This window comes from Bidens hawaiensis, unplaced genomic scaffold (assembly GCF_021521415.1).
Source record: "Bidens hawaiensis isolate Kalapana, Puna unplaced genomic scaffold, B.hawaiensis_p1.1 tig00018841_1, whole genome shotgun sequence".
Taxonomy (NCBI): Eukaryota; Viridiplantae; Streptophyta; class Magnoliopsida; order Asterales; family Asteraceae; genus Bidens; species Bidens hawaiensis.
In genome coordinates, this window is record NW_027492862.1 from 333,831 (window position 1) to 347,307 (window position 13,477).

General features: G+C 34.6%; 1 protein-coding gene across 1 annotated transcript; it reads right to left on the reverse strand.

Moving 5' to 3' along the window:
* Positions 1 to 5,739: 5,739 nt before the first annotated feature.
* On the reverse strand, positions 5,740 to 11,288 carry LOC143557166 (hexokinase-1-like). The gene is made up of 9 exons (XM_077046300.1): positions 11,013 to 11,288; positions 9,787 to 9,934; positions 8,952 to 9,134; positions 8,768 to 8,842; positions 7,460 to 7,615; positions 7,276 to 7,374; positions 7,051 to 7,181; positions 6,656 to 6,737; positions 5,740 to 6,080 (listed from the first exon to the last, which is right to left on the reverse strand). The coding sequence occupies exons 1-9, from the start codon at positions 11,282 to 11,284 to the stop codon at positions 5,748 to 5,750; spliced, it is 1,479 nt and encodes a 492-aa protein (XP_076902415.1). The 5' UTR covers positions 11,285 to 11,288; the 3' UTR covers positions 5,740 to 5,747.
* Positions 11,289 to 13,477: the final 2,189 nt, after the last annotated feature.

Sequence of the window (13,477 nt, forward strand, 5' to 3'; positions counted from 1 at the left end):
AGTCTGCATATCCATCAATATTTTGTAAGTTATTAAGCCATTTGTCACATATTACAGTTAAGATAATATATGAACAATGCAAGTAGTTTATATATGGTTACTTGATATAAAATTTGAGTTATTTAATATACGTCGAATTTGAAAATTATAAAAGACTAAGGCTGTAAACGTAGCGAGCTTTGTTCGTGTTTGTTTGTTTAGCTTTGAGCTTGTTCACGAACACTAACCGAACGAAATTTCATGTGTGTGTTTGTTCATTAAGATAATAAAGTTGTTCCAATTCATTCGTGTTCGTTTGTTAACTTCCCAAACAAACAGAAATGAACATAAACAAAAGCATGGTAGTTTGAAAATTAAAAAACAACATTGTTAATCCTTTTTTCTAAAAACCACTAATATATTTTCATGTACAATATATTCAACTTCAAACTTGATTCTTATTAAAAATTTTATAGGGAAAAATAATGCTTACAAACGTGTTCGATGCTCGAAGAAAGCTTGGAAACTGGTTTCTTTATTCTGGCTCGGCTCGATTCTGAGCCGACCGGCTCGGTTCGATTTGTAAACGAGCAAGCCGTCACTCAGTAACGTAGCATATTTAGCTTGCAGTCGGAGTGTTTCCGGCTCGGTTTTTTTATACGCGTGTTTCATGTAACTTCTACCTTCATAAAACATGCTCGGATCTTCCTCGGACTTTAAAACACCATAGTGACCAATCTCATGAGCTTGTTATGTTATCTTTTCTTGTGTAGCACAAGACAAACGGGTTGGATTCTGTATGAATTCTAATTAGTTGCCTTCGGTTTCTGTCAGTTAATGTGATTAGGCCTGTAAAAAAACAGTGAGTTATGTAAATCTTTTGGTATGAAGTTTGTTCATGTTCATTTATTTAATAGACAAATGAGCATAAACAAAACCTTTTGTTCATTCACTTTAACGGTCCTAAAAAATTTAAACAAGTATATAAAAGGGCTTCGACGAACATAACTAAATAAACAAATGAGCATAAACGAAGTTAAATGAACAAACGCTCACAAACACATACGAACAAATGAACTTGCTACGTATTTCATGACCACCACTCACGGTCGTCAGGTCAACCGTATTTATACATGTCAACTCGAGGTTAACCAGTTTTTAAAATGGGTCAACCCGAACCTGACTTATTTTGACGTTTTGTAAACTGGCGATGTTAGCCGAACCAAAACACCCGTTTTTTTTTTTCACGTCAAGTTCAGGTCATCTCAGTTATTATTTTTTGTTCCACATGCGGCAAAAGTGTTACAGACTGAACACCACCAAAAATACGAGATTCGAACGCAAGGGGAAAAATTTGGTAATATGAGAAAAATTATACTGTTAGTTTTGGTCTTTTGAGAAAGCATGTTTTCTTAGTGGCGTTGACCTTTTGAGTATGATTAACATTTTGGTCAGCTTTGACTTCGTGACCAACTTTTGACTTTTTTTGGTAAAAGTCAACATTTTTGACCTTTTAGCCAAATTCAACAATATAATGAATGCATGTAAATATAGGTATATATACATTACTATATTAATAAAATAATCCTAATTTGATTTCCATATTTTAAGACACTAATTAGTTTTAAAACGTATTACATTAATAAATATTATTTTTATATGAACTACTGTAATATAAATTCAAACAACGCATTCGTTGCATTCGTCATGAATCGTCATTTTGCCAGTTAACCTTTTAAATGTTATGTAGCTATTTGAAAGTGTAGATAGATGGTTTAAAGTTGTTGCATTTGTAGTTTTCATATCTATTGCTTTTAACTCATTCGCCCCATATAACGTTGACCCGTATAGTTAGACAAAAACTTGGACCCGTTTACAAAAATGATAATGTTGACCAGTTTACAAAATGGTAACCCGTTCACTGCAAATGATAATATTGGCCCGCTTATTGAAGTATATTTTTGTGACTCGTTTACTAAAAAGGGTATCATCGACTTGTAAGTCACGAAACAGTAGTTTTGATGTGTTCCGTAAAATAGAGAGTTTTTGCCCCCTTTACCAAAATGGCAGTTTTGTCCCGTTAATTAAAATCGACAATCTCTGCGCGTTTGCTAAAATGATAGCTGAGACCAATTTATTGCAATTTGATATGTGTATGTTTATATTGTTTTGATTGATAATTTCTGCATGCTTGCTAAAATGATAGCTAAAACCCATTTATTGAAATTTGATATGTGTATATTTATATTGTTTTGATTGTTTATCAAAGCAACAGCAGAAAGCCACATGTCGGGACTCAGGTCATCATTAGTAGAGTACAAGAACAATATGGTCTATATAGCCTAAAAACCATCAGTCACCGTAGAGTAAAAATGCATACCCGGTACAAAGTCAAAAGTCTTCCAGCCTCAACATGTGCTTGTACAACTTTAAGTTGCTTTTTAGGCCCTCTATTCAGAACATGCTCAAATGCGGCATTGTTACGTAGTTAAAAATACGCAATCAACAAAATAATAATCTTGCTATAACTCTATGACACTCGTATTCTTGAAAATCTGCAAACATGAAGTCATAGATTCAAGAAAACAATTAGAACTGTTAAACCTTAAATATTGTTGATTGTTACAAATCAGCAGCAGACAGGTACAAGATTGTGGCCACCAACACGTTAATTATTCATAAAAAATGGGCAAATTTGTGAACCCAACCAGGCCACTTTGAAATGGCCCGATTTTCAATATTAAGAATTATAAAAAAAATCCGACGCTTTTTGTCCAAAAATCCGATGCACGGTGCGAGCGCATCACATATTCGATGCACTCTTCAATTATATAAATACTAAAGTTTAGTTATCTCAGCAACAATAGAAATATGTGATCCAATGAAGGGTTGCAGGAAAAAAAAAGGACAAAGAAATTGTAACAACAAGCATTCATGAAATTGGCCACACGTCCTTAACTACAACATATCTTTAACTCGAAGCTGAATTAATCATTCAATTGATATGCATTGTGGCTAAATGGTTCCAATACTGCCCCATACAAGAAAACGAATCTACACCCCTTTTGAGTTGATTAAACATTGTCTCGTATAACAAATAACTGATACTCTACAGTTCTAAACCGTGAACTACAACAATTTTTGACCTGCAAATGGAAATAAAGTCATAAGGGTTTGAACACATGCAAAAGCCATTTAGCTATAACAATAAATATTATATTACTCTCATTGGCCTAAACTATGACAACTAATAGTTGCTTGAGACCATATGATGCCCAATATCAACTATATGCATGTAGTTTTAAACATACAAATATCATAACAAAATAGGTTGCCTTCCATGTTAAAGATGGTAACAGTAATAATATTGTACCTTGTAATCTAACGACATTGCCTCCAAGAAAAGAAATAATAAACTTATTTACCTCTTTCAAGCTAGAGATGCCGTTTCCGGTATAAAAAGATAAAAGAAGAATTCAGCTAATGACCACTTTTGTTTGTCCAAAGCAACTGCCAATGGCTGCAAATATCTGCACAAAATTGAAATTAATAAAAGTTGCATACTTCTAAGATTTGCAAGATGTGAAAAATAACCACATATGCTAAATACTGATTACTCCTTTCTGTTAAAAATAACCAGAAAGGTTATTGTTGTTACTACATACACAAATAACTTGAGCAAACACTTACACATGACATTATTATAGCAGCAGGGGGATCTGAACCTTAAGCAAAAGCTGAGAATTCGCTAATGTCAGTTACAAATTCGTCAATCATGACCATTTTTTATTCCTAATACATGAATTCACAATTTTACAGAGTATAAACTTCAAAACAAGAATATAATAAAGATGAGCTGCGTCTTTTTTTTGAACAAAAATGTACTTGTAACAATATTACACCAATTTACATGACGAGAGTGAGACTCAAGCTCTCGACCTCTAAAGAAGAGAGCGCCTTATAACACACCAAAAACATCTAATTTCCACATCAGTTCGCTTACAACTACGTATCAAAACAAAGATGTAATCAATTATCATTTGGGAGACATATTTCAAATAAAGTCAGTTAGTCTAGCAGAATCGATTGTAGCTAATATACATGAATTGCTGTTCGTGAACCTGCTGTTTGCAATTGCTTAAGATTGTAGAATCATCCATCTACCAGATTTATACAATTGAATATAACCATCGACCATTGATTGGCGACTGATTGCAGACAGTTACAAGGAGTTTCATTGCTTCTGCTTTAGTAACGGGGGGTTTAATTAGGGATTTCATTGTTGCTGCTTTAATAACGACGCTGGAGAGACATGGAAAGACGCCGGGCATTAGGGCATTTAAGTTTAGCGGCGTCTCGTTAACAGCGTCTTATTTTGTCAAATTACCAAATGGTCCAACTAAAAAGTTTTATATGTAGATATAGATATAGATTAGCTTAAGGAGATCATTAAAGCACATGTCGAATCACGCTCAAAGTCTCAAACTTTAAGTCAGGTAATTAGAAGAATTTGTTTATGTTTCTGCTAGATCACTTCTACTTAACTCCAAAACTACTACATTTCTTATACTTCACTTCAATGTCAAATTCTTCCGCTAAAACACCTGTGATACAGATGGACGTTGTGGGTCGCTAAACCTGCGACAGAGAAAGGTTTTGGAGAACTTCCAAAATGATAAACTTTAATAGAGAAAACGAGCTCAATTACAAAGTGTTTTTAAACCACAAGTCACAACCAACAAACTTAAAGATAAGATTAAGACTAAACAAAAGTTCAAACTTAGAAATTCATATAAATAAATAAATATAAAGGTGAATAATCGGGTTTCTTGGAGACAAGCTGCCTCGCCAGTTAGCAATGGCGAAGCTTAGTTAGGGTCGGGGGTGCCCCCCCCCCCCCCACACGGTTTTTTCGCGTAGTAGTGTAAATTTACCCGTTTTCGTCCGAAATTTTTCATGCGTAGTGTAAATTTAGGTGTTTTCGGCCGAAAATTTGAGTCCCCCCCCCCCGGCTGTCTTAGTCCAAGCTTCGCCACTGCCAGTTAGCCAACGGTCACACCCCAATAGAGTGGTAGCAATATAACTCCAACGGTCACACCCCAATTGCCAAAATTGTTATTGAAATGTTGTGATGATTCACCCCAACCGTTGTAATCTATATAAATGGATCATCTTGTCAGCTTTCAAAACTTTGAATTTCAAGAAAGAGAACTTGTTCTTTGGAAAATTCCTTTTCATCTTATATTTTGACTTTGTTAGACGCAGAATACTTTAATCTAAAAGTGAATTCCAAACATGATTCAGATGACTATCCAAGTCTAACGCGAAATTCTACAAAACATACACATAAATTTTCCTAATTATATTTTTTTTCTTATTAAACTTTTTACTAAAATATGTGTTTTCATATGCTTAAATACAACACATACGAAGATGAACACCATAAATAATGTTTCAAATTTCCCAGATTTTATTACTTACCCATTGATGAGCTCCAAGAATCACAAAACTTGTAGCATAAACAATGCGAGGACTTTCACATCCTAAATAAATTCATACATCTTCAACATAACTTAAAAACATTTTCCCACCAGATCTCAACTAAGCTTAAGAGATTTTAAGGCAGTTTCAATTTCAACAACAATTTCCAATCACAATACCCGCGCCCGAGTAGACAGATTAACATCTCGGGCCTCTCGGCCAGAATATATCGTTCGTAAAGGACAACATCATACGTGATTCTTTAACCTTCTTAGAGACCAAAACCCCTAGATGTACTGGGAATGAGAGGCTGCAAGAAGAGCCGCACCGATTCCAGACCCATCATTGGAGTGTATAAGTTTAATATGTTTCACAAGTTTGTCACCGACTAATTCGTTTAAAGTGCTCTTGACGCAATGTCGGTATTCCTTGTAGTGTTCGTATAATCCTCCATCCATGGCGATGACCGTTTTGGGGATCTCACTGTCTTTAACGATGTCTCGTCCGGATTTCTTCAGAATTCCTAAAATTCCAGCAGCGGCAAGGCGGGCCCCTCGTGTGGCGATGACATTGCATACCTCGACCACTATCTTTCTTGTTGAGAGTGGTGTGTTGGGTACCTGCAAATTTAGTGATGATTGAGATCATATAAATGAAAACAGTTAAGGTTTGACGCCATCACACCCTACTAATGACTCTGCGATGAGTTGGATTATACAGTGTACTTTTGTTTTCTTGTTATAAATGAAAAAAGGTGAATTTACACTTTAGTAGGTCAAACATATTGAAAGTCGCCAAAAAACTTATTCACAATGCAATAACCACTAAATCATCTTATTTCAAATTCTAAATATCACTATAAATATATAATTGTTTAAGCACATTTCAAACAATTTATGTTCAAAGTTGTGGCTTGGTTCTTACCTAAGAAAATCAGATTATGTTATGTCAAACCTGTGGCCCGTTAGTCAACCCACTTAACTTGTTCATTTTGCCAACTCTAAAAGAAGGCCCCGAATGGAAATTCTGAGAGTGGTTTGGAAGAGTCGCGTTGATCCACCAACACTTTTCACTCTTCTTTAATAATTTATAAGGAACTTATATACTAGATATGATTACTAAAACTATAACTGAAATAAAGATCTTTGAAAGAACTGAAGAGCGGAAAATAAACTTAACTAAAATAAGGAATTACCTCCAGTACGTCTTTCAATATGCTTCCTACCACCTTGAGATCAAGTGATGTGTCATGATGCATTGCAGACATTTCAGGTGTCCTATGAATTATATAACAAACAATGTAAGACTTTGCTCCATGTGATTAAGAAGATGAATGCACAACAAATAGATAAAACACACAAAAAGATATTTTGCTGTAAGTTATATTAGATATACAAATGAATAGGTGAGAGTAAAATAAACGGTTATTGTTTAAAACACCCTATATACATTCACAGAAAGTGTGGTTATGTACATTTATTAGTCCCTTTTAGTTTGTTCGTGGTCAAACAATTATAAACACAAGGGTTCAAGTCCTCAAACTTTCTATACTAATAACTTTATATAGAAAATCATGGGTTTGAAGAATACCTTAATATAAATTGAGTTTTTAATTTGGGAGGAACTGTGCCACCAAAAAGGGCAGCTTCATCAGCCATCCTATATAGAACTCTACGAACGAGTTCTCCCAAATACATCCCAGAAATCATTTTCTCAAATATCTGTCAAGTAAATTAGTACTAAATTACATATACATCGTTCTAAAAGTTCAAAACTTCATATATATCATTCAAAATTTCATAATATCACAATTACCTGTTCCCCAGGGTTCAAACTTTCAGCATCTAGTGTGTTATCATACTCTGTTAAAGGAAGATGTGATGATCTGAAGTTACCCCACTCCATGTTGATGACCTATACAACAAATGAAGTATGATCACTAATATTAAAATATGCTATTATAATATTTTGACAGAAAGAAGTTAAAACAATTGCTGACCATCTCTCCTGATTTAGGATGTGGACCATGCCATTTTGGTATAGCTTGAGCCCGTTCCACATAAGCGGCATTAGTTCCGGTACCCAAAATCACAGCTATAAAAACATCTTTGTTATCGTATCTCCCTCCAGCCAATGTTCCAACTGTATCATTTACCTATATCCAAATGAAAAAAAAAATTATCAAGACTGTAAAGCAGTTGAAAAATGATATTACCAAGAATTACCTAAAAAGGTTGAGATAATGCATGTGTAGACCACCCATTTGTTCAACCTTTTTCATTAAGCCCGCTCATATATTAGAACTACTTTATAGGTCACCTAAGTATGTGCACAGTTTTGGTTATACCAAAATTTTCCAAACACATGCCTGCTGATGAAAATGTCCTTATACAAATTTCTAGTAAGTATTTTTTTATTTTTGCTTTTTGCCGAAATTGACATAAATGATAACCAAATTGACACTAGGGTGACCTCTAAAGTTATTTTATTCTATGAGTGGCCTTTGTGAAAACTTCTAAATATTTGGGTGGCTTTAGGTCATAGGCTCATAGATATTAGGGGTGTAAAAAGGCAAGTCACTCGTGAACTACTCACGATTGGCTCGTTAAAAGATCGAACCAAGCCAAGCTTAAATGAGCTCGAGCTTGAACCGCTCTAGCTTAGAATTAAGCTTGTTAGATAAACGAGCCAGAGCTTCACTTTTCTAGCTCGAGTAAGCTCCCGAGACTAAGCAGGCCTATTATTTATATAGATTTTATTTAATGTATATTTTAATGTATTAAATATATATTTACATAATAACAATAATTATGTATAAAATTATTATTAAAATAACAAAGTAATATATATTATATAAAAAAATATACAAATAGTTATAAATGTATATAAATTAATTATTAATTAATATATAATAAACAAGCTGGTCTCCAGCTCGACCTTGAAAAACAACTCGGGCCGAACTCCATACTAAATGAGACAAACTCGAGCTTAGACGAGCTCACACTTGGCTCGTTTAGACATTTACACCCCTAGATATTAGAAGGTAAATATGTTTATGAAATTAGTCATCTATGACAATAACTTAATTTATATGTAAGGTCAAGCTTTGCCTATCCCAGCTGGTTTGGGATAAAAGGTCTTTTTGTTGTAAGCTTGTAATATTATGTACTTAAAATTTCGCACACGCTCACACACACACGTATATATATGGTTGTAGTTTGCAATGCAACTGAGTTAATGTTTATTAATATACAATGATAGGTATTAGAATATTTTTCAAATAAGATTAGCTACCAAACCGACTCACCAGTGCAGAAACACGCATGTCAACACCTTGCCTTTCCATTGCTTTTGTCAATGCTGCCACCACATCTTTACCAACCTAGCAATTAAAAATTGGAAACAAATATCAACTTTATCACTCCTGTGTCCCATGTGGTTTTAAAATATGCTTAATTAATCAAAGTAATTACATTTTACTATGTAATTACCATTTCCTTAATAGAAAATCCTTTTGTCCACCTAATAAGAGTCCCCGAATCAATAGATAATTGCAACACGGGAAACGAGAAGGTGAAACCTAACTCACGTTGTCTGCCTTCAGGAAGCCGAAACTTTTCACTTTCATCAGCAACAAATTTAGCAAGTTCTGCAGCAATGTAGTCAAAAAGAGCCTGCAGAAGATAAATTCAAATTAAATTTAAAAAAAAAGATATATGGAAAGTAGATGTGACGATTTTGACCCATTTACTTGTGAATGGGCCGATAGGGATTGAGTTTTATGTCAAATGGATCAAATCGTTAATATCAAAATTCAAAAAAATTAGCTAAAAGGAGAACATGTTAAGTGGGTTACAAAAATAGTTTTATTCAAAGATTCATGCTATTATTTTGTTGAAGTTGTTCTCATAATCATAACTAAAACATTAACTATTTTGAAAAATAAAAATGGATTTTCCATGGGTTTAACTAATTATAATTAAGCTAAAAATGGAAGGGGTCGAACGGATCTAAAGTCACCCAATGCCCGTTCTTAAGGCATGCAACCTACTAAATTTTTTTATTTAACTATCTAGAAATAATAACTATATAAATATGCCTTCATAATCGCAAGTAAACCATTAGCATTTTTGGTCAACCTGGCCTGAAATGGACAGTTCTGACCACCCGTAGTAAAAATTACCCACTGAACCCTCTTATGGAGGTCTGAAATATGAATGCAGTATGTGATAAAAGTTAGTAACACTGATGATCCATGTGTAATTAACTCTACATGATATTATGATAATAATAGACTGAACTGAATTATTTTTACAGAGCTCTTACATCTGGAGTTCCAACCATCAACTGAGGAGGGATTGACACCTCAGCAAACTCTTGAAATTCAATACCCGACTTCCCAGCCAACTGCACCCGTAATACCCTAAAGTTTGTACCCCCAAGATCCAATGCATAATACACTCCTTGCTCATCACTAAAGTAAAAAATAAAAAATAAATAAACAGATTCAAATTCAAATAAAAATAAAAATAATGAAAGATACTTATGACTCATCAAAAACAAATATTATTAATTATTAAATTTTCTATTTTAACCGGTAAACTATTTCCAGAAGTGAACCAGACAATCTGCCAACGGGGTGTGAAATTTACAAAATGATTACAATTTTCTTATTTGGGGTAACAAATTGTTAAATTCATGAATTTATACTGAAATCTTAAAAGGACTTTATTGAGTATCATCTGAAAGAGGGAAGGGGACCTCACCTGTTAACATCTGTGTGGCCCCATCACTCTTTTAACTCTTTCCCATTGGTTTATATAATATTCATTATAAACATGTATTTGAAATTATTTTTCATATGATATTCATAACTTGATATGACTTCACTCCTAACCCTGTAACCGAACAGAGCCGATCTAGGTTGGGCCCCGGCTCAGCTCGTTATGTTGAGCTCGAGCGAGCTTGTTTATTTTGAACTTTTTTATACATTGACATAAAAAACCAAAAAAAAAAAAAAATTTTAACATACATATAATGCAGAATTTATAAACTACACATCTTATAATCAAGTTAAATGCATATGTGTTAAAACAGTAAATAAAACAACATTTTTGTCTAACATAACACTTCAATTACATATATAAACTTAAAATCTTGGATTTCACATATATAAAGTTTAAGCAAACCAACGAGTCAACTAACAAGCGAACCACGAGCTGAGCTGAACTGACCTTGGCTCAGACTCAGCTCGTTTTCAGACCGACGCATAGCTAGACCGGTTTTCAGATTGAGCCGACCTTGGCTCTATCTCAGCTCGTTTTCAGATCGAGCCTGCCATGGCCCGAGCTCGGCACGTTTTCAATCAAGACGATTTCAAGCTTTTTAAAAAGCTGATCGGTGATCACTTCTCAATTGAATACGTATTCCTATACAAGACTTAACACCGAATCGAATTCCTCAAACAGAAAATCATGAAACAAACAATATAATATAATATAATATAGATCTTAGATCCATCAAAAGAAGCAAATAATTGAAGAAACAATTACCCGGTGGGAAGATTATCGACATAGCTAATAAGCATCTTAAGCTTACTACCACCTTCTGACGCAAGCCCAGCGTGCATCTCAACAGTCATGGCGTCAGCAATCTGCCTCAATTTGGCCGACGGCGTAGCGCATTTCTCCTCCAATTCCTTCAATATATCACCCGATCTCACACTCCGGTTGACGTTCCGCATTCGGTGGCGCACAATCAAGGCCGCGGCGGCGCAAATCTCAGCGCCGCCGATCACCGCCACTCCGACAGTCAGCTTCCCCATAGCAATCGATTGGATGAATGAAACCCTAGGGGGGTTACTTCTTGTTATTAGAATGGAGGTGTAAATGTAAGAAGAATGTGGCCAGATTCTACCGAACCACGTGGCGTTGGTTACTTGCATGCATCTTACTCACTTATACTTACAGTTTAGTTTGTTTTGTTTTGTGGGGCCTTATTATCTATCTAACTATACCAACCGTCAGTTGCTAAGCACCTGTGATTCAGATGGTTTTTTTCTTATTTTATATATATAAAATAAAAGTCAAAATTAACTTGATTTAACAGCTGACCGTACTGAACGTATACTGTTTAGACTTTAGATGTTAGGATTTTTTTTAAAGGTGATGTTACACGAGGCGTATAGCATATGCAGATTATACAATCGATTTCGGTTAAACGATTCATAAACTGCTCGCTCATATAAAACTTTATTTTAATTTTGTATGGGGCAGTATAAAACTTTATTTTAATTTTGTATGGGGCAGTATAACTATAACCAGCTCCCATACCATACATAATGAAATTATATAGGCAGTATAATGATATAGAGAAAGTTATGCAAGCCATATAACATATTAGTAATGTTGGTATAGCATGTCTTTATAAGAAAAACAGGGTTTCTTTGTTTGGGATGTGTTTGTACAACAAATAATAGTAAGGGGATGCTTGAGATGGCTCCTAGGCTTAAATCCTTCAACGACCATGTAAAGATCAACAAACCGTGAGCTCATTGTAGGACGGGGTCTCAATCAATCATCTTTCGGTGTGAGAATAAGTTTGATATTCTTTGAGAGGGGCCATAGATGAAAATAGTATAAATGTAAGTCAAAGAGTTGGAAACGGATTTGAATACATGGGATGCCTATTGCCTAAGGCCAAGGTATCCTCTTATAGTCGAAGCTTCCCACTCAAGTAGGACTTGGTAGACAGCTCATATACTAAATTGGTATGTTGTTTATCTACTTTCTTGGTTGTAGACAAGACCTTCTCTTTTTTGATGAGTGAGGCTACTACTTGCTAAATAAAAGATGTGGCTCACTCAACCGTGTGTTTCTGAAAATATACCTTTTTATTCGGCGCATGCTGATCTTCTGACCAATACTGTTCACATCACATCAAAAGATGTTTTTAACCATTTTATCTAGGGATGAGCATTTGGTACTTGGTTGTCACACCCAGTTAAGCGAATTGCGGAAGCGTGAAACGGAAATGCAACATATACAACTGGTATCAAATACATTGTTCATAAAGAAACATTACTAACTAATTTACAATATATTACATTGTTTTAACATCTTTTACACACTAGGTGATACAATCAAACCGGTTCTTCAATTACTTTACTTCTAACTCAAACGCCCACGACATCAATCACCAATCAGACACGTAACGCACAGGAAATTACTTCTCATGTCTGATTACCTGAAAAGCATGTTAAAACAGGTCAACTACGAATAGTTTGTGAGTTTCATAAGTTTTAACGAAATCAGTTCTGCGCACCATACAGTCATAGTTTGTATGTACACGCGTATATAAGAAAATGTATTTACATTTATATATGTATATCTACGTCTTTGTATACTGATATGTATGTGTATAAGTTTACGATAGAGTTTGAAACTACGATAAAATCGTGACTGCTCATTCATACTTCGTGCCTTTATTTTCCAAATAAAATCAACCCCTGTGGCCCCCTTTCCGCCAACAACAGTTTCACGTAAAATCACCACTATGGTCCCTCTTCTTACCACAATGGTTTCACGTAAACTCAAACATTACACATTGTATACACAAACAATTATTATTTTCTACACATAGAATTTCCTACACCTATCCACATAGTATGTATATATATATAATATATATGTACACAATACACACACACATATATATAGTATTTATCACGTATTACTAATCACTGTGGCCCCCTTTCCGCCCACAACATATATAATCATAATATTTTCTTAACACTCATGTCATAATCAAGTTATTTCGTTTAGTAAGTTGCGGCAGAACTTGGCTCGTAGGCCATACTCAACTTTGGTTTATAAGTTGCAGCATAACTTGGCTCATAGGCCATACTCAACTTTAGTTTATAAGTTGCAGCAGAACTTGGCTCATAGGCCATACTCAACTTTAGTTTAGTACTATTGTGGTTCCCCTTTCACCCACAATAGCCCCATGGCCATTACAG

Bases quoted from the DNA above. Each gene is read 5' to 3' on its own strand.
- LOC143557166 (XM_077046300.1), bottom strand. From the start codon at position 11,284: ATGGGGAAGCTGACTGTCGGAGTGGCGGTGATCGGCGGCGCTGAGATT. The intron at 7,182-7,275 runs GTAATTGTGATA...TTTACTTGACAG, and splicing joins GTTTGAACCCTGGGGAACAG to ATATTTGAGAAAATGATTTC. The intron at 6,738-7,050 runs GTATTCTTCAAA...TATAATTCATAG, and splicing joins AAAACTCAATTTATATTAAG to GACACCTGAAATGTCTGCAA.